The following is an 18,084-nucleotide window of genomic DNA, read 5'->3' on the forward strand; positions in this document are numbered from 1 at the left end:
CCGGAAACGTTCTCTGAAGGCGACCAGGGAAGGAGTGGAGGGTGGGAGCCCAGTGCACGGTGGCAGCTGGGAGGGATGGCGGGTCAGGCCGGTGGCTGAAATCAATTTGGTTCTCGTTTTCCTGTTAACACCTTCAATTTGCAGAGGACTGAAAGTGATTCGGGTGAGTCAGGCCTAGAGCAGACTGAGGGATGTTGGCGGATGGCAGGTGCCAGTCAATGCTGCTAAATGCAAAACTCTGCGCATTGGAGGGCACAACGTAATGTCAACGCCTCCCAGGTTCTGCCCGATCAGCTGTGCCAGCCCAGGGAGCTGGGCGCCATGGCAGATGGCAGCCGGATGGCGAAAATGAACGCATGTGTCCCTGCTGCAAAGAGCAGGAGTGCTCATCCTTTCTCCCAGTGCCAGCACTGCTCACTTGGCTGGTTACCAGCATCTGCTCATTCTCCAGCACCAGGCCTTGGGCCTCCAGCCTGGCATGCAGAAAGCCAGTCTCCTCCTCCAGGTGGTGACACTGGGCCTGCAGCTGGGCTTGCTTCTCTTCCAGTGCCCGGATGGTCTGGTGCTGCCTGCTCATCTAGGGGACAAGGAGGTGTAAGAGATACAGGCATTAACATGTGTCTTGACAATCTCTCTCTCTCTCTACTCCCATCTAGCTATCCAGTGGCAATCACCCTCATGCATATCCACACCCCAGCTTCCTCTCCAATGAGAGTCAACAGGCCCATCCCCCAGGCAAGACATCCTCTTTGGGGAGCGTTAATTAAGCTAAAGCTAAAATACGCCATTCCCAGGGAAGTACAGCTCTGATGCTTGTTGAGGAATTTTCCAACTCTTGTTAGTTTCTCAAACCAAAGACTCCCATAACTCACTTATGGATGAGCCTTCCACCGCTGAGTGTAGCTACGGAGAGCCCCTGCCCCCTCTCCCGTGCAGAGCGCCCGATTGTCTCCCATGTGTTATACAGAACGAGAGAAGAGAAAAAAACCAAAGTGAAGGGTTAAACCAATCAGGACTAGCTCGGCTGGTGCCCCAAAACCAGTGAGAGTTCCAGAGGTCAAACTTCCTGAGACCTCCAGATGCCGCTCTCTCTCTCTCTCTCTACTCACCTCAACTTACACACTGTATGCTCGTTTGCCTTCTGAACCAGATAGTCATCTCTCCACGTGACTAATTTGTCCGGTTCCCCTAATGCAAAGTCTCATATGCAATGGCAAGCCTCGAACAATGTGAAAAGGGTTAGATATAGTCAAAGAATGTCTGGATAATGTCCACTACACTTAGAAGACTCTAAGGGATTTTGTTTGTTTTCTTTGTAAATGATTGTTGCACCCTAGAAGTGAGAAGAATTTTAGGGCTCTAGGAAGAAGAAAGCCTATTTTTAACATGCTTTCTTCTTTCTAGAGCCCTACAATTCTTCTCACTTCTAGGGTGCAACAATCATTTACAAAGAAAACAAACAAAATCCCTTAGAGTCTTCTAAGTGTAGTGGACATTATCCAGACAATCACATTGTCTAACACTGGAATATTAAGAGAAATTGCTTGAAAAGGGGGCTCCCCATTGATAGTCGGGGGGAATAATGAAATACAGTCCATGTAATGCTTGCCTGGAGAATGTGACTGAGTCTGCCGAGACTCATCAAGCCCTCGGACCGCTACCCCTTCCTACTTCGCCATGTGGGCACCAATGATACTGCCAAGCATGACCTTGAGCGGATCACTGCAGACTACGTGGCTCTGGGAAGAAGGATAAAAGAGTTTGGGGTGCAAGTGGGGTTTTCTTCTAGCTTCCCTGTTGAAGGAAGAAGCCCGGGCAGGGACCGTTGAATCATGGAAGTAAATGCATAGCTACCCAAGTGGCAGGGCCGGCTCTAACTTTTTTTCCACCCCAAGCAAAAAAAAAAAAAAAAAAACCCGCCCTGCTGTAACAACCCCCCCAAGCGCTGCCCCGCCGAACCAAAAACAACCCCCCCAAGCGCTGCCCCGCCGAACCAAAAACAACCCCCCCCAGCGCCGCCCCGCCGAACCAAAAACAACCCCCCCAAGCGCTGCCCCGCCGAACCAAAAACAACCCCCCCAAGTGCCGCCCCGCCGAACCAAAAACAACAACAACAAAACCCAAGCGCCGCCCCGCCGAACCCCCCCCCCAAAAATACCCCTGAGCGCTGCCCCGCCGAAACAAAACAAACAAACAAAAACCCAAGCGCCGCCCCGCCACCCCAAGATTGGCCGCCCCAAGCATGTGCTTGGTCGGCTGGTGCCTGGAGCTGGCCCTGGCAGGTGGTGTTGGCAAGAGCATTTTGGCTTTTTTGACAACGAGCTGATGTTCCAGGGAAGTAGATTACTGTGCTGGGATAGGCTCCATCTATCCAATACTGGGAAGAGCATCTTTGGTCATTGTCTGACTAACCTGATAAGCACAGCTTTAACTTAGGGATGGTGACAAAAATCCGGCCAATGCGCATCTAAGCTCAAGTAACGGAGACAAAGGGAAGGGGTAATTTTTGAAGACGGGACTAGAAATCACAACTTGCATTAAAAAGGCAAGAGGAAAAGCAAAATATCTTCGATGCCTCTACAAATGCAAGGAGTATGGAGAACAAGCAGGATGAACTGGAAGTCATGATAGATGAAGAAAATGACGACTTAATTGGCATCACAGAGACTTGGTGGGACAACACCCACGATTGGAGGACCAGCGTTGAGGGCTATAGCTTGTTCTGAAAGGACAGGTATGGGAAAAAAGGAGGAGGTGTTGAGCTGTCAGTCAAGATTGGATACACTTGCTCCGAGGTCCAAGGGGAAGTGAGGGACAGACCTAGTGAGCACAGGCGGTGAGTTATATGGGCCCATGGTACCCGTGCACCATCAATATTTAGCAAAGTGGGCCTGGCTCCACTAATGTTTGGGCTTATTGTGCTTTGGGGGGCCCTGCACTTCAGGGGGACACAGGGTCCAGGGCGACCTGGGGGGTTAGCAGGGAGTCTGGTGCTTCCCAGAATGTCCATAGGACAGACCGGGGCAACCGCCCTGGGCCCTGCACTTTGGGGGGCCCTGCACTTCAGGGGGACGCGGGGTCCAGGGTGGCCTGGGAGGTTAGCAGGGAGTCTGGTGCTGGCAGCAGAGTGACCCGGCTCCAGCCTGCCCCGCTCCACTCCCTCCCCGCCCCCATTCCACTCCTTCCCCCAACCCCAGCCCTGCCTCTTTCTGGCTTCCGCCCCCTCCCCCTGAGCGACGCCAGGAGCCAGTGGGGTGGGCTGGGGCCTGGGGCAGTTGCCCCGGTCTGTCCTATGGACGTTCTGGGAACCGCCAATAATTATACAAACCTGGCGCCAAAGCTATTGAGAATCTCTGGGTGAGGATAAGGGAAAAGAACAGAAGTGATATTATGGTGGGGGTCTATTATAGACACCGAATCAGGAAGAGGAAGTGGATGACTTAGTCTACAAGCAGGTAACAAGATTAGCTAACATACGAGCTAGTATTGATGGGGGATTTTAACTTCCCTGATACCTGTTGGAAGGCAACTGCTGCAAAACATAATACATCCTGCAAATTCTTAGCATGTGTACGGGACAGCTTTCTGCCTCAGAGGCCGTGGAAGCTCCTTCACTGGAGGTTTTTGAAAGGAGGCTGTAGAGCCCCCTGTTTTGGATGGTTAGACACAACAAATCCTGCATCTTGGCAGGGGGCAGACTGGCTGACCCTTGCAGTCCCTCTAACTCTATGGTTTTCTGAGTCTATTAATAGAGCCCTGCAAATCTGCGGATATCCGTTTTATATCTGCAGATGAGGATATCCGCGAATGACTTTTGCAGAGCACAGATCAGATGCGAATACACATTTTGTATCTGCGCAGGGCTCTATCTATGAAATGGATCAAACCCTCCGAATAAAAGAAGCATTGAAGAAATTGACTATACACTTCTGCCATCTACTGGATATTGATGGAAGCAGCAGAGAAAGTGAGAAAGTTGAAAGCTGAGCGCCAGCTGGCAAATGACCAATAGAAATCCGGGGTGGCCCCGCCAATGAATCCCAGACTCAGGGTAGATAAAACTGAGGTCATCAGCAGCTGACACACCCCAGAGCTGACTAAAGCTGCAGAATCCCCAGTGCAACAAGGAAGTGGTGAGATTCCATTTCCAAGATTGTTTCTCCTTCCGTTCTTTCACATAAATAACTGAAGTTTACCTGGATGAAGTTGACACTCTGTAGTGACCCATCAAGTAGCCATATTTTAGATTCTGGCTAATGCTTTATGCATGACTGCCTTTATAAATTCAAGCAAACTGACCTAAGAGAGCTGAACTGTAACTTCAAACGATTGCTTTTGATATTCTAAACTTGCCCCTTTTGGACCAATCCACTCAAATACCTGGGACCATATTCTTGAAAGTCCCTTAAAGACAAGTATATTCTTACTGCTTGGAGAAGTACTGAACACATGATAAATGTATTGGGTACTAAGAACTGATGATTGATGTCAGAAGTAAATGTAATATGAGATCTTGGTGATTTGGATTGTTCCTCTGTGTAACTGCTAGCATCGCCCTACTCTGGACTGTACTGGTGTATTTAGTACTTGCCTGGAGCACTGGTTGTGTCTACATTTGCTTGGTGAACTGCCACTTGTATATTGATGTGGCGCTGCATGAATTAATAAACTGTTGACTGGTTAAGAATAATCCAGTGTCCTGATTTGAGAAATACTGTTCAAGTTAAAAGTTGACCTGAAAAGACCCCAGCATTGAAATCAGTAAGCTAACACTCCCTGGACTGAGTACACAGGGCTTATTCTGTTCGATTCCATTCTCGATATGATAGAACACGGAGCCAATTGGCAAATCTAGGTTCCAGGTTTAAAATCTAACTGGCACCTCAGAAAATTCCTGCAGTTGACTCCCTTGTGAGCTTACAGAGTCTCTCAGGATTGTCATTCTCGTGCCCTGGGTCGACAGGGTGTGAGAGAGGAGAACCCGTTGGTGTCCTGCTTTGGGGCTGCCCACAGCTGCAGAGCCGCAGGACAGAGGGGGAGGTGACTATATGGCTAGTTATGAGGCACCAGTCAGGCTGATGGGCCAGCGTCTCAAAGGCAGGAATTGGTGTGTTAGTTGGTGCGAGGGCAGTTGAGCCGAACCCTCCACCGCTCCACTGTGCTCCACCTGCAACGCAGCAAGGAGCCAGCCACTCCCCGGCAGAACCCAATGAGAGCAAACCCTCCCGAAGAGAGAGTTACGCCAAACCCAGGTGTGTGGCCTCCAGCAGCACGTGGGTTACACACCCTGTGGTCAGTTCAGCAGTGAACTGTTGAGTCGCTAAGGTTCAGGACAGCAATCAAAGCGAGGTGCGGCTGCAGGAAGCACAAGACACTGATTTCTAGTTGAGTAGCAGTGACTTCCACTAGAGTGACAGTTCTGAATGTCACTTCACCACATCTGTCAGGACCCTGCACAATTCCTCCTCTTTCTGCTTATTGGGCCTAATCTGCTGGCTCGTGTGCAATGCAGGCTCCTGTCCGGGGAGGAGTCTCGGCGCTCCTGGGAAAGCAGGGCAGGGGCTGGGTGCAGGATGGAGAGAATGGGGTGAAAGTCTGTGGGCCTGATCCTGCTCTCACAATGGAAACGCCATGGCAGCCAGTGTGTTACACAGGGGTAGGTGAATGCAGAACCAGGGCCACTGATTCCTGATGGACTTCACAATACTCTGTCCTGTCCCCTCTCTGAGGCAGACGACCAGGAGGTGGGGACAGCAGGCTCCCAGCCAGGAACCTCACTCACAAGAATGAGGAGCTGCAGGGCTGATGCAGTTGTGACAGGGACTTGGTGTTCAGCCTGGACTTCTCCAGATGCAGCCACAAGCCTTCTCTAGTGAAGCCGGGCACCCCCAGCCTTGTGCTAAGCTGGGCTGGCTTAGTCCTGACGCGGTATGGGAAAGCCCAGCATGTCCAGGCAGTGCACGGGGCTTGGGGCATGCCGGTGTTGCCCAATGCTTGCAGTCATTCTAGTTCCCAGCCACTCTTCGCCGGAGCAGGGTGACAGTATCACTTCCTGCCCTATGTCCTTGTGTAATGTTGCTGTGGCCATTAAGTAGCTGCCATGCTTCCCTCCAGACCTGGCTGCACAAGACCAGGTAAGCCGATCTCGCGGGCTGTTAAGGGTGGTTTAGTGCTTTGGGATTCCTTAGGACAACAGGTGCTCTCTGCTGACAAGCACTGCCCAGGTCAATGGGGAAGGGACCCTGGATAGCTAACAAGTATCTAAGGCAGGAGGTTGCCTAATTTCTTTCAGTTCCTTAACCAGAGATCCCATGCCCCATCTCCTGAGGCTAGCCATTGGGTGAGTGGAGGGCCAGGACCTGCCAACAGATTTCCTCTTGCTCACTTTGAGCATCTGGGTGTAGGAAAGAACCTTTATCCCGAGCGACGCCCCCTCTTTCTAGCCAGTCCCTTTCTCGAGAGCAGGGCCTGCTGGACATGCCCACCCCTCCAGTACCTGCTCCTCAGCGCCCTGGCGCTTCTCCAGCTGTTTCTGCAGCTGGCTTTGCAGCGTGCGGATGGTCCCATCCTGCTCTGCTGTCCTCAGCTGCTGTGCTTGGCTGGCCTCCTGCAGGCTCTGCAGCCTGCATTGCAATGGGACGGTGTAACTAGCTGGCCTTGCTGGCATCGTACACACAGCTGGGCCAGGGGCGAGTGGGGCATGGCAGGACGGTCAAGGTGGGGGCACCGGCCAGCCTTCTCCAGGATCCCTGGACGACTCAAAGCAGGAAGCCACTGCAGGGCTGGGGGGCAGAGGCGGAGGCTGGCTCGCACCTCCAGCCTCTGGCTCTGTAACCCCAGCCCTGTAGCCACCGGAAGGCCCTGGCAGGAACGGGCTGTGCGCTCGGCGGAGCTATTGACCACCCTGACTGAGGCTGTTGCTCCGTGTTTCTACCTGTCCGAAAGGGTAGAAATAACAGAAACAAGTTGTTGGAAATGAAATTTCAATCCCTCCACACCCCTCCCTGGCGGCACGGCTCCCCAGCACGGATCAATAGTGTTTAGACAGCCAAGGAGGTTTTTCTTCCCCTTAAAGCATCAGATCAATAGTGAAAAAAGCTGCCCAGCCCTCTGTGCACGTTGTAGTAAATGGGAACATCAGAGGCCTCCAGCTAAACGCATTGACTGGAGGCAGTAGCAGACCAGCACTTGGTAAGCAAGCGCCTGAGACAGGGAGAGTGTCTGCCCGAATGGGGGGGGGGGGGGGCCACGGATCTCTGCAGCTGGAGCCCCAGCCCCTCACAGGGCTAAAGGCAGGCATGCTGGGCTGAAGCCCTGAGCCTTGGTGCCTCTGAGGAGCTGAAGCTGGGAGCCAGGGGGCTGAATCCCTGAGTCCCAGCACCCCCCACAGGGCTAAAGCTGGGAGCTGTGGGGCAGAAGCCCCGAGCTCTGGTGCCTATGCAGGGCTGAAGCTGGGAGCCATGGGGCTGAAGGCCTGAGACCTGAGTTCCGGTGCCACCATGGGGCTAAAGCCCTGAAACCCCTGGGCCCTGCCCCCCCCAAATAAAAGTCAAACTACACTTATGATTAAGGGTCCCCCTCTCCCCGCTAGGCCCTGTTTTTATAGCATGTTGTGTGTGTGTGTGGGGGGGGGGGGGCGCAGAAAGAAAGAGGGTGAGACCCCCTGCCCTGCACCGTCAGGCTCCGAGATGGGCTCTCTTTCCCCACTATCGTCGCTAGCAGAAGGCCAGGGCTAGTCACTGGAGGTAGGAAGAGGCCCTCGCTGCAGCCATTGCCACGGAGGGCAGGAGAGGTGGCAGCCGATGTGCAGGGCAGGGGAAAAGCAGCAACAAAGCTGTACCCAGCTATCGCAGCCCTATTGTAATGTGCCTTAAAGTGGGTTTCTGTAGCTTGGATGGTGCATTTCACACTGGTGCGAGCTGGGGGCCTGAGCACCTCTCAGCTGGGCCACTGCAGGGGAGGCAGGCCTGGGCCCGCACCCCGAGATGAATGGCCAGAGGGCAGAGCAAACAGTGACGGCTCCTTGGCTCAGTCAACGTTTGGCCTCCTGAATGGGACAAGGGGGCCAGTTAGCTGCTCTTTTTGCTTTGCGTGCTAAGGTGCCTGACAGCACGTGCAGTTGCATGCTCAGTAGCCTGCCTAAAGTGTTTGAAAAATCTGCCCTTATGTCTGTTTAATGCACATGAAGGTGATGGCACCAAGGAATAAACTCGTTTGGGTCTGTAACTATGGGATAAATTGCATTTGTTTTGCCCCCCTGACCTCCTCACTTGTACAGAACTCATGGCTTCAGCCCCAATCCGCACCTCCCAGCCACCTGCAAACAGCAGCCACCTCCTTTTAAACGACCCTGCTGCCAAAATGGTCCCCCCTCTCCTCACAGGAATGGATCAAGGACAAGCAAGAGCTGAAACTGATACTGAATCAGTCTGGCCTGGGCCAGGGAGCGACTCCAGGTTTCAGAGCCCATCAGCTAGGCGGGGTAGAAATCCTTGGCATTTCGGGAAGATGCTATACACAGAACTTGGCCCAGATACTCCAACTCTGTTAAGGCTGCAGGGGGATGCTCAGGCAGCAAGCACTGGCTGGAAAGCTGCTCCAGAGGGGTAGCTGGCAATTTCCCCACTTTGGGGGAATCTCCTGGGTGTTATAAAACCGATCTGGCTGGCTCTCCAGGGCCCTTCCACAGAGGGGTGTGTTGAGGTATGCAGGAGGGCACAGCACCCTGGCCAGCCTTTGGCATACAGTGTGCTCTCGCTGATCAAACGCTCTGAATGGCTGTTACAAGTGGGGCCGGCTGGAAAACAAGAATCCCATTTTGCAAAAGGTGGAGGTTGGAGTTTGTGTTTGTGCCGCAGCAGGATGGAGTGGCCACCTCAACCTCTTAAAGTTTTTTGTGAAAAAAAACAAACCACCGAGTCAGAGATATCACCAGACTCGGTACCACATGACACTGATATAAAATTAACGTGGCACAAATTCAATGGATTAAAACCTGGCTACCTGTTAGGTCTCAAATTGTAACTGTAGAGGAATTATCAAGTGGGTCTGTCTCCAGTGGGGTGCTGCAGGGACCAGGTCTTGGCCCCATGCTATTTAAGGTTTTTATCAATGACTCGGAAGAAAACAAAATAATCACTGATAAAGTTTGAAGACGACACAAAAATTGGGGGAGAGGTAAATCCTGTAGAACCTCAGCGTTACAGATACCTTGGGAATGGAGGTTGCTCATAACTCTGAAATGTTCCATAATTCTGAACAAGACATTACAGCCTTCAGCCACAGGGGAGTTGGGTCTGCAGACACAGGGTGGGGTCAGAGCTCTGCGGCGGGGTCGGGACTTCTGACCCTAGGGGCCACTGGGGCTCTGAGTGGGAGGCTCAGGGCTTCTGCCCCACAGGAGCACCAGGGCTCTAGACCTGGGGGAAGCACTGGGGCTCCATTCCCAGCTTCTGCGGCTTTGGAGTTACCCAAGGCTCCGCTCCCGGTTTCAGCCTGGGGGGGAGCACGTTGGGGCTTTAGCTACGGGGGGAGTGCTGGAGCTGAAACCATAAAGCCCTGAGGCAGTACAGTATTTGATTGTTTGTTTGTTTTTGGTTTCCGCTACTGCCTGATTGATTACTTCCAGTTTCACAGGTTGACCGGCAAGTCCATAACTCTGGTGTTCGTATCTTTAAGGTTCTACTGTAACGAAGAGGACAGATCACTGATACAGAGCCAGCTGGGTCGCTTGGTAAATGTGTTAGTCTCTAAGGTGCCACAAGTACTCCTGTTCTTTTTTTGGTAAATTAGGTGCAAGCAAATTATGCATTTTAATACAGCTAAAAGCAAAGACTGTGGGCCACACTTACAGGACGGGGGACTCTACTCTGGAAGCAGGGACTCTGAAAACGGTTTGAGGGTCGTGGGATGTAATCAGCTGAACATGAGTTCCCAATGTGACTCTGTGGCCAGAAGGGCTAATGGGATCATTGTCCGTGTAGCCGTGGGCGAGTAGGAGCAGAGAGGTTATTTTATTTCTGTATTTAGCACTGGTTCGACCACTGCTGGAATCCTGTGTCCCGTTCTGGTGCTGCCCACAGTTCAAGAAGGATCTTGAGCAGCTGGAGAGGGTTCAGAGAAGAGCCACACGAATGATGAAGGATTAGAAAATCTGCCTTATAGTGACAGACTTCACTTACTGCCCTTTGGGGCTGCCCTGGCAGGCTATGGCCCCCTCATTGAGGGGAAGCTGTGGGTGCCTTGGGCTGAACCCCCTCCTCCAGCAGCGATACAATTGCAGGTCTCATAGGTGACTAGACTACATGGGGGGTGGGGGGACAGGGACTGCATGGTGATTTGACCTTGTTATTCTTCATAACCAAGAGCTCCGGGTAAACTCAAGAGCTCGTCTCTCACCAACAGAAGTTGGTCCAATAAAAGCTCCTATCCTGGGACCGACCACTGCATAGAATGAAAGGTTCTCGTTCAGCAGAACCCTTATCTCTGCCCCGCAGTGATCCGATGCAGGCAGTTCTGATTAACGCACTTAGCGCTGAAGATCTCAGATCAGATTAAACTGATTGTTAAAGGCAGGTTCCATTTTTTCCTCTCTTTTATTTCCCTTCATGGTGTCACTGCAGGGCCAAGCTCAGGGTCTGTCAGTGCCCCCCCGCACGGAGAGGGCCCTAAGCACTGGCGGTTCAGAGACTCCAAGGCCAGCAGGGACCACTGTGGTCACCTAGTCTGACCTCCTGCACAACACAGGCCAGAGACCGGCCCCACAATAATCCCGACAGCAGATCTTCTAGGAAAGCCTCCAACCTGGATTTGAAATGAGCAGTGATGGAGAATCCACCGCGATCCTCACTAAATTGTGCCAAGGCCTCTCTGTTAAAAATGTGTGCCTTGTTTCCAGTCTGAGTGTGTCTAGCATCAACTCCCAGCCCTTGGACCGTGCTCGACCTTTGGCCGCTCGGCTGAAGAGCCTGTTATTAGATATCGGTTCCCATGTAGATACTTACAGCCTGGGATCAAGTCACCCCGTGCCCTTGTCTTGGCTAAGCGCAATAGACTCAGCTCCCTGGCAGAGGTTACAGCTGCCCTCCCCCAGCCCTGCTGCCTGCCAGCTCCAGGTTCATCCCCGAGCACAGCAGCTTGGCGGGATGCTTGTCCTTTCTCCCGCTGCTTACCAGGAAAGGAGCAAATCCCCCCAGCCCACGGCCAGGACCGAAGGCCTCAGTTCTGCCCATGATTGCCAGTGGGAGCCGTGAGAGGATTTTTACAAGCTCCTCTCTGCACCTAACTTGGCTTTGGGAGTGGCTAGCGGGGCTTCTGATTCAGCAGCGTGCAAGGGCCACCACTAGGGTCAGTATCCGTCCAGGGGCAGGGTTTGTCTTGTAGTGAGGAAAGGATTTATCTAGGGCAGGGGTCCCCAACGCGGTGCCCGTGGGCACCATGGCACCCGCCGGGGCATCTAAGTGCACCCGCGTACTGGCCGGCGGACGAACATCCGCCGAAATGCCACCGACAAGTGGCAACCTCAATAGGCGTCGCCGCCGATTTTCGGTGGCATTTCAGCGGCGACACCTATTGAGGTTGCCGCTTGTCGGCAGCATTTTGGCGGATGCTCGTCCACCGCCACGGTCCTCCATGTCTCGTCGTCTGGCACCCGCCAGACCAAAAAGGTTGGGGACCACTGGTCTAGGGCCAGCAGAGCCAGCTCCAAGAGTGGATCATTGATTGGTGTGGGACTTGCTTCTGACCTGTGACTATCTACCACACTGAGGTTGGGGCAGCAATTTCATGGTGCCAGGTCCTGCTGGCTGCTGCTCATATTTCTTTCCAGGGCTCTTCCTGGCATCTTGTGGCAGTCAGACCCTTTTGGAGGGCCGGGCAGAGTTGGGATGGGTTTGAGGATTGCAATGTTGATGATGATCATTTCCTTGTACAGCCAGAGGATGTTGATAATGAGCAAATTACCTTCTTCTCCTTCTGGTGGGGATTTGAACCTGGCTGTTAACAGAGTTGCTAATGAGTTTCAGACTAGCAGCTGTGTTAGTTTGTCTCAGCAAAAAGAACAGGAGTACTTGAGCCACCTTAGAGACTTTAAGAAATTTATTTGAGCACAAGCTTTCGTGGGCTAAAGGCCACTTGATGAAGTGGGCTGTAGCCCAGGAAAGCTTATGCTCAAATAAATTTCTTAGTCTCTAAGGTGCCACAAGTCCTCCTGTTCTTAGAGTTGCTAATGTAACTCAGTGAGCACCCGATTGTTCTAGTCTGAGTCAGCTTAAGCTTTGCCTGGGGAACAGCTGAGCTGAAACAGACATGGAGTTACAGGCCTACCTGTAGCACTTGGTGTCAGGACGTCGGAGTCCCTTCCTCTAGCCCAGTGGTTTTCAACCTTTTTTCATTTGCAGACCCCAACAATTTTGCATGGAGGTGCGGTCCCCTTTGAAACTCAGACAGAGTCTGCAGCCCCCAGGCTGAAAACCACTGAACTAGCCCTTGGCTCCCGCCTGGAGCTTCGCGTTCATTCCCAGGGTATGTCTGCGCTGAGTGCAGTGCTGCAGCTGTCACATGGTCCTGGGCTACGCTGGGAAATTAGGTCAGTCTAACTGTGTGGCCAGGGCTGTGAAAAATCCACCCGAGCGACGCAGCTAGCGCGACCTAGTGCCCGGTGGAGACAGCACCAGGTGGATGAGGGAATTCGCCTGTGGCTCTAGCTACCCCCCTCTCAAGCGGTGGATACCTCCGTTGAGGGGAGAGCCCCTCCCACTGACGTAGGCAGTGCCACTGCAGCATCTCCCCGCGGCACCATAACCCAGCTCCCCCCCCAAGGAGCACTGCCTACACCGGGGGCTAGGTAGCCACAGCTACCTCTCTCAGGGGCGTGGAGATGCAGCCCCTGTAATTTCCCAGTGTAGACCAGCCCTGTGTCTTTTCCCTTTCCATATACAATGAAAAGGCCTGAGTTCCCTCTCTCATTCTCGGGCCCTTCTGCAGCATGTACGGTATACCTGGCAGGAGACTCGGGGTCTGGCTAGAAACACTGCAACAGCACAACCGGAGCATACACTGCAGCAACAGACGGGGTCTCCCATCCCTGTAGTAAATCCACTCTGCGAAGGGCGATAAGTTAAGTTGAGGGAAGATTTTGTCCAACGACCTAGCGGTGTCTGCTCTAAGGCTCATGTCAGCTTAGTTCAACTGCACAGGGTGTGACATTTTTCACAGTTCAGAGTGATGTAGTTAAATCGACCTGACTTCGGAATGTAGACCAGCCTTTATTCTCACTACAGCCACCCTGGGACACCAGCAAAGCATGTCAGCAACCAAGGGCTGGCTTTGTTTTATACAGCAAGAGGTTAGTAATGGCCAAGCTAGTCCAGTTCATATTGGGCAGAAGTAACATGGATTGGGGCGGAGAGAAAGAGAGCAGGGCAGGTGAGAAGAAAGAACTGGGTAGAGGGTTTTCTTTAGTTGCAAGTGTACAATTAATGCATTAGCCACCTTACTCTGCTAGCACAAGCAGGAAAGGGCTGTTTCACGAGCAGTTCAGTCCCTGGAGGAGCTGTGTGTGCAGGAGATGGAGAGGGAGATGCCATCTGCCTGCTCCCCAGCTCAGTATGGCACCTCTGGCCCGGAGCTGGAAAGACCTGGGGGAGGGAGAAAAGGAGAATGAGCCCTAAAGGACAGGAGAGAAGGAAAGGGGACATGGGAGTATTTCAGTCTAACCATTCAGATCTCCCAAGGGAGAACACAAAGTGTGGGGAAGGCAGGGCATCCCTGTGCCCATCGCCTCACCGCGTCAAAGGGAAAAGGACCAGCCAGTAATCCATCCTGTTCCCCTTATGGCTCCACCAAGGAGACACAGGACCAGCTTGCAAACTTCCACCTCCCTTGGCAAACTTCCAGAAGCAGGAAACAAACACAAATACAGCGCCGATGGAGCTGCCTCTGAGAAGCAATTTCCCAGATGAAGTGGGAGGGAAGGTGGATGAGGAAGAGGAACACTGGCACAGAATTGCTGGTGACTGCCATATACCTGGCAACCTACCCTAAGAAGCTGCAGCAGGATCCATCTCAGAAAGGACTTTCAGAGCCGCGGGGGGCACACCCTGGTCCCTGTGTGGGTAGGGTTTGGAAAACCAGTTGCTATAGGGGAAGCCAACCCTTGGAATGACTAAAAAAGGCGTCACAATCAGACTCTTCAGTCGGAGATAACCAGACACCAGGATTTACGGGGAGCTGCATTCTCAGCGCTACCGTGTTTTTAAGGGCCCGCCTGACACCTGGTTTGTGGCAGTGTCTCTTGTGATTAGGTCAGGCTGCAAGGAAGGACGCACTATCCTAGAGGCTCTGGGGGTCACTCGTGAAAGCTTCTACAGCGCTTGGCCCTATTTTGCGGAGGTTCAGCAATTGGAACCAGTGGACAAATCTCCTTGTGCTGAGGCCACAGGGGCAAGGCCCTGTGAGAACTGCAGGCTTTTAAAAATCCACGGCAGCATCCCGAGAAAGTGTTTGAATTTCACGGATATGCACAGCCCCCGAGTCCCCACGCACCCCGAACGGCGGGGATTTTCCCAACAGCATGGAGGCGGACGTGGCCATCCCTGCTTCTGGGGCTAGCGGGCCAGTCCCATTGTGGAGGGGGCAGCCCAGTCCTATCCCAGGGAGAAAGGGGAGCAGTGGGGGGGGGGGTGTCTTTCACTTCATGGCACTGGCTGTCCAGCCTGGCCTGGGGCAGGGACCAGGGCCTGGCTCAGTCCTGGCCCAGGCCACCACTGCTGCTTCCTGTCTGGTGGGGAGCTGGGGGTGGGGCCGACAAAGCAGCGATTAGGGGCCTCAGCCCACCCCACAGTGGCCCCCAGCAGGCCCAGAGAAAACCCACACCATTTGCTGCTTGGAGCATGAGCAGGTATATGGGGATGTGTGTGTGTGCCTATCCCTTCCCTTTACCACTACCCCGATCTCCCACCACCGAGGTAGGGTCCCTCACACACCTGTGTGCTATTGTGATACTATAGGTGGATATACACCTATCAGTAAGGTTGCCTGACATTTTCTATTATAAGACCCTGTTTTCAGTTGCTTATGACTTCCCCAACTTTAACTGTTTTTGCTGAAATTTTCTGTGCTAGGTGTCTGCTTCAGGCTGTTTTTTGGAAAGTTTCAGCTGAAACGATTCAGCTGTTTCCAAGAATGAGAATTAGGGAAAAAAGATTAGGGAAAACTGTCTCATGGTTTGTGGGGTCTGACTCATGAGCTATGAATTGTGGGGTTGGCAATACTCCTTCTCCCTGCTGTTCCCTGCCTCAGTCACTACAGCCCATCCAGCTTCTGCAATACATCAGGCAGGCATTGACCAGACAGCGTGCCTGACCACCCAACTCTGATTTATTCCCAGAGGATCCTGTCCAGTGCACTAAATCAGACAGAAAATAGTATGTGATCACATAGCTGAAGAGCATATCAAACTGCAAAGAAATGCACAAAGGGCCACAATGCAGGTTGCATGAGAATCCTTAATTCTGGCATTTCTCAGCTTTCTACTGCTTCCCTTTGCATCCTTAATGATATCTGACTGTGGTTCTAGTCTAGCAGATATATACCTTACCCAGAACTGAATCAGGGAAAGCTGGGGAAGGGGAGGTCATTGTGCGAATAAGGGGCAGGTCAGGGATGCAGTGAGTGGAGGAGGATGTGGCTGCAGGGAGGGGGTGGGAAGCACTGCACGGGGGGAGGATTGAGGCAAAGGGGTGAATGAATGGCAGGGGCACAGCAACCACGTTGCAGCTCACACTGAGAAGCTATTTTACCAAGGAACAAAATAGGAGAAACAAACCCAAATGTAAAACGAATTGCAATGATTGTAAATGTGACGACAGGCGCACCACACTGCTGCACTGTGCGTGGAGGAGCTTCTTGGGCTGGGGTTAACTGAAGCTCCCTGAGTGTTTTCAGAGAGCAAACTGGTCACACAAATGCCTTAGCTCATCAGGATGCAGGGAGACACTGGCTGCTGTGCTTAGACATTGCCTGGAAGTCTCTCCAGAGACAGCGCTACTGAACCTCACCTCATTAGCCACTCTCTTGCCTTTGAGGAGGCCTGATGACCTCTGGAAAAGAGCCAGGACTTAAACCAAATGCTCACTAGGTGGCACTGCTGATCTGCACAAATGTCACTTGCAGAGCTCTGCTCCGCCAGAGACCATGGGCTCTGAGGCTCGCAGGGCAGTGGTCTCCGCTGGAATTTCACGCACAGCACATGCTCCATGTGGCGTACCAGGGCACAACGGCACTGCACAAGTGTTGGGGTTCGGAGATCACAGCTCTGGACAAGCAGTCCAGTTACTCTCACACCATTTTAGCATGTCCAGCTCTCTCTGCATGGATACCATGCTCCTCACGGGTATCTGCTAGCATGGTCTCTTGGGAGAAGAGCTATGTATGCCTGCTGAGTGCCAGGAGACCCTGGTGCAGCGCTCGGCATGGCAGCAGGGATGCCTGTCCCTGTGGACAATAGCAGGGGGCACTAGTGAAGCAGGGTGTGAGCTGGATGGACACTGCATCACTCACTGCCTTTGCAGGGAATGGGGAGCTTCAACCAAGCTTTCAGGAGAGCTGGTTTCTGCCCTTCATCCAGCCAGATTTACATCTGCACCTGCCCCTTCATTATCCAACTGCTGGACTGCGGGAACCTCCCTTTCCGTTAGTACCCATGGTGAGGATGGAGGATAGCATCCTCTCCTCCGCCGGCGGTGTCTCCATGGGGGCTGTGTGCTGCTCACTTCACCTAGTGCTGGTGTTTGTCCAGATGGTCCCGAGTTGCTCCAGGCCACCAGTGTCACCAGGGGCTCTGTTGAGCCTCCTCAGTTACTGTTGGTTCTCAGGTGGGCTGCACAAAGGGGCAGTCCCTCTGTATCCTTTGGCACACTCCTTGTCCTTATCCTGGCTTCCGGGAGACAGCGCATCACCCTGCTCCATAGCTGGCTCATAGGTGGCCTGGACATTGCCCTCACTTTCAAGTTGCCCTTCAAGGTCTTTTCTTGCCTCTCCTTGGGCAGTCTCCTTTCAGTGCTGGCTTCTTGGTCACTGGCTGGGCTACTGTCCATCCTCCGCCTCCTCTTGTCCGATTTCTCCCCTAGATGGGAACATGGCTGCCCGGGGGGGAGAGGCAAGTGGGGCAATTTGCCCCGGGCCCCGCGAGCCCTGGCCGAGAATCCCTTCCCTGGCTACTCACCCGGCGGTGGTCCGGGTCTTTGGGTCTGCGGCAGCACTGAAGGACCCGCCACCGAAGTGCCGCTGGAGCGAGCGAAGGACCCGCCGCTGCTGCCGCCACGGAGCGCCGCCTGGTGAGTACAAGCGCCGCAGTGGGTGGCGCCTTTTTTTATGTCCGCTCCCCTGCTTTGCACAGGCCCCCTGAATCCTCTGGGCGGCCCTGGATGGGAAATCTCTTCAGCCGAATGGCTCCATGTGCTTCTCTAGTTCCATATCCCTGCATCCTCCTCAGCTGTCTCCCGTGCCTTCCTCTCGTCGATCTAACTAGGCCCCCCTGCTTTTCCCTGGCACCTTCTGGTGCAGGTCGAGTCCGTCTGCTTCCCCCTGCAGAAGAGAAAGCGCCTGGTGTGCAGGTAGCTCTCCTGGGCTCCAGGCAGGAAAAGGAGCATTGAACATCTGCCCTGCCAGAGGGCCTTGCTTCCTGCAGAAGATGGTCTATATCCCAGCTGATGGCCCCTTGTGATGCCTGCCTCAGGAAGTTTATCACCCTCTGGACTTCCTCAGGAGTCTCTTTGTCAGTCCCTAGGTTTGCTGGCCCTTGGCTGAGATGTTTGGCTCAGCTCTCCTCCACTTTTGAAATCATTCACAATTTACTCCTCCCGCAGGCGCTCTCCTGGCTCTTACACAGGGGGCCAAATTCTGCCCCCACTTTGCCCACTGAGTCCGTGAGGTTGTCTGAGAAGAGAATTAGACCCAAACTTCCCCCCGCAACGTATCATCTAGCGCAGCTGCAGCTCCACTGGCCACCACTCAGCCCGGGCTGCACCGCGTACCACGCCACTCGTGACCTGAGTCTGTCGGGCAGAACGCAGGCCCTGGAGA

At 53.4% G+C, this 18,084-nt stretch overlaps 1 protein-coding gene across 1 annotated transcript in view; it reads right to left on the reverse strand.

Annotated features, from left to right (window-relative positions):
• PMFBP1 (polyamine modulated factor 1 binding protein 1) overlaps positions 1–18,084 on the reverse strand; it is a 353,820-nt gene that overhangs the window by 21,325 nt on the left and 314,411 nt on the right. The window contains exons 14-15 of the mRNA XM_065416399.1: positions 6,497–6,623; positions 419–577 (exon numbers count right to left, since the gene is read on the reverse strand). Of these exons, the coding sequence (XP_065272471.1) occupies positions 419–577; positions 6,497–6,623 (286 nt within the window). The remainder of the gene's footprint in view (positions 1–418; positions 578–6,496; positions 6,624–18,084) is intronic.

Source organism: Emys orbicularis, chromosome 14 (assembly GCF_028017835.1).
Source record: "Emys orbicularis isolate rEmyOrb1 chromosome 14, rEmyOrb1.hap1, whole genome shotgun sequence".
Lineage (NCBI taxonomy): Eukaryota > Metazoa > Chordata > Testudines > Emydidae > Emys > Emys orbicularis.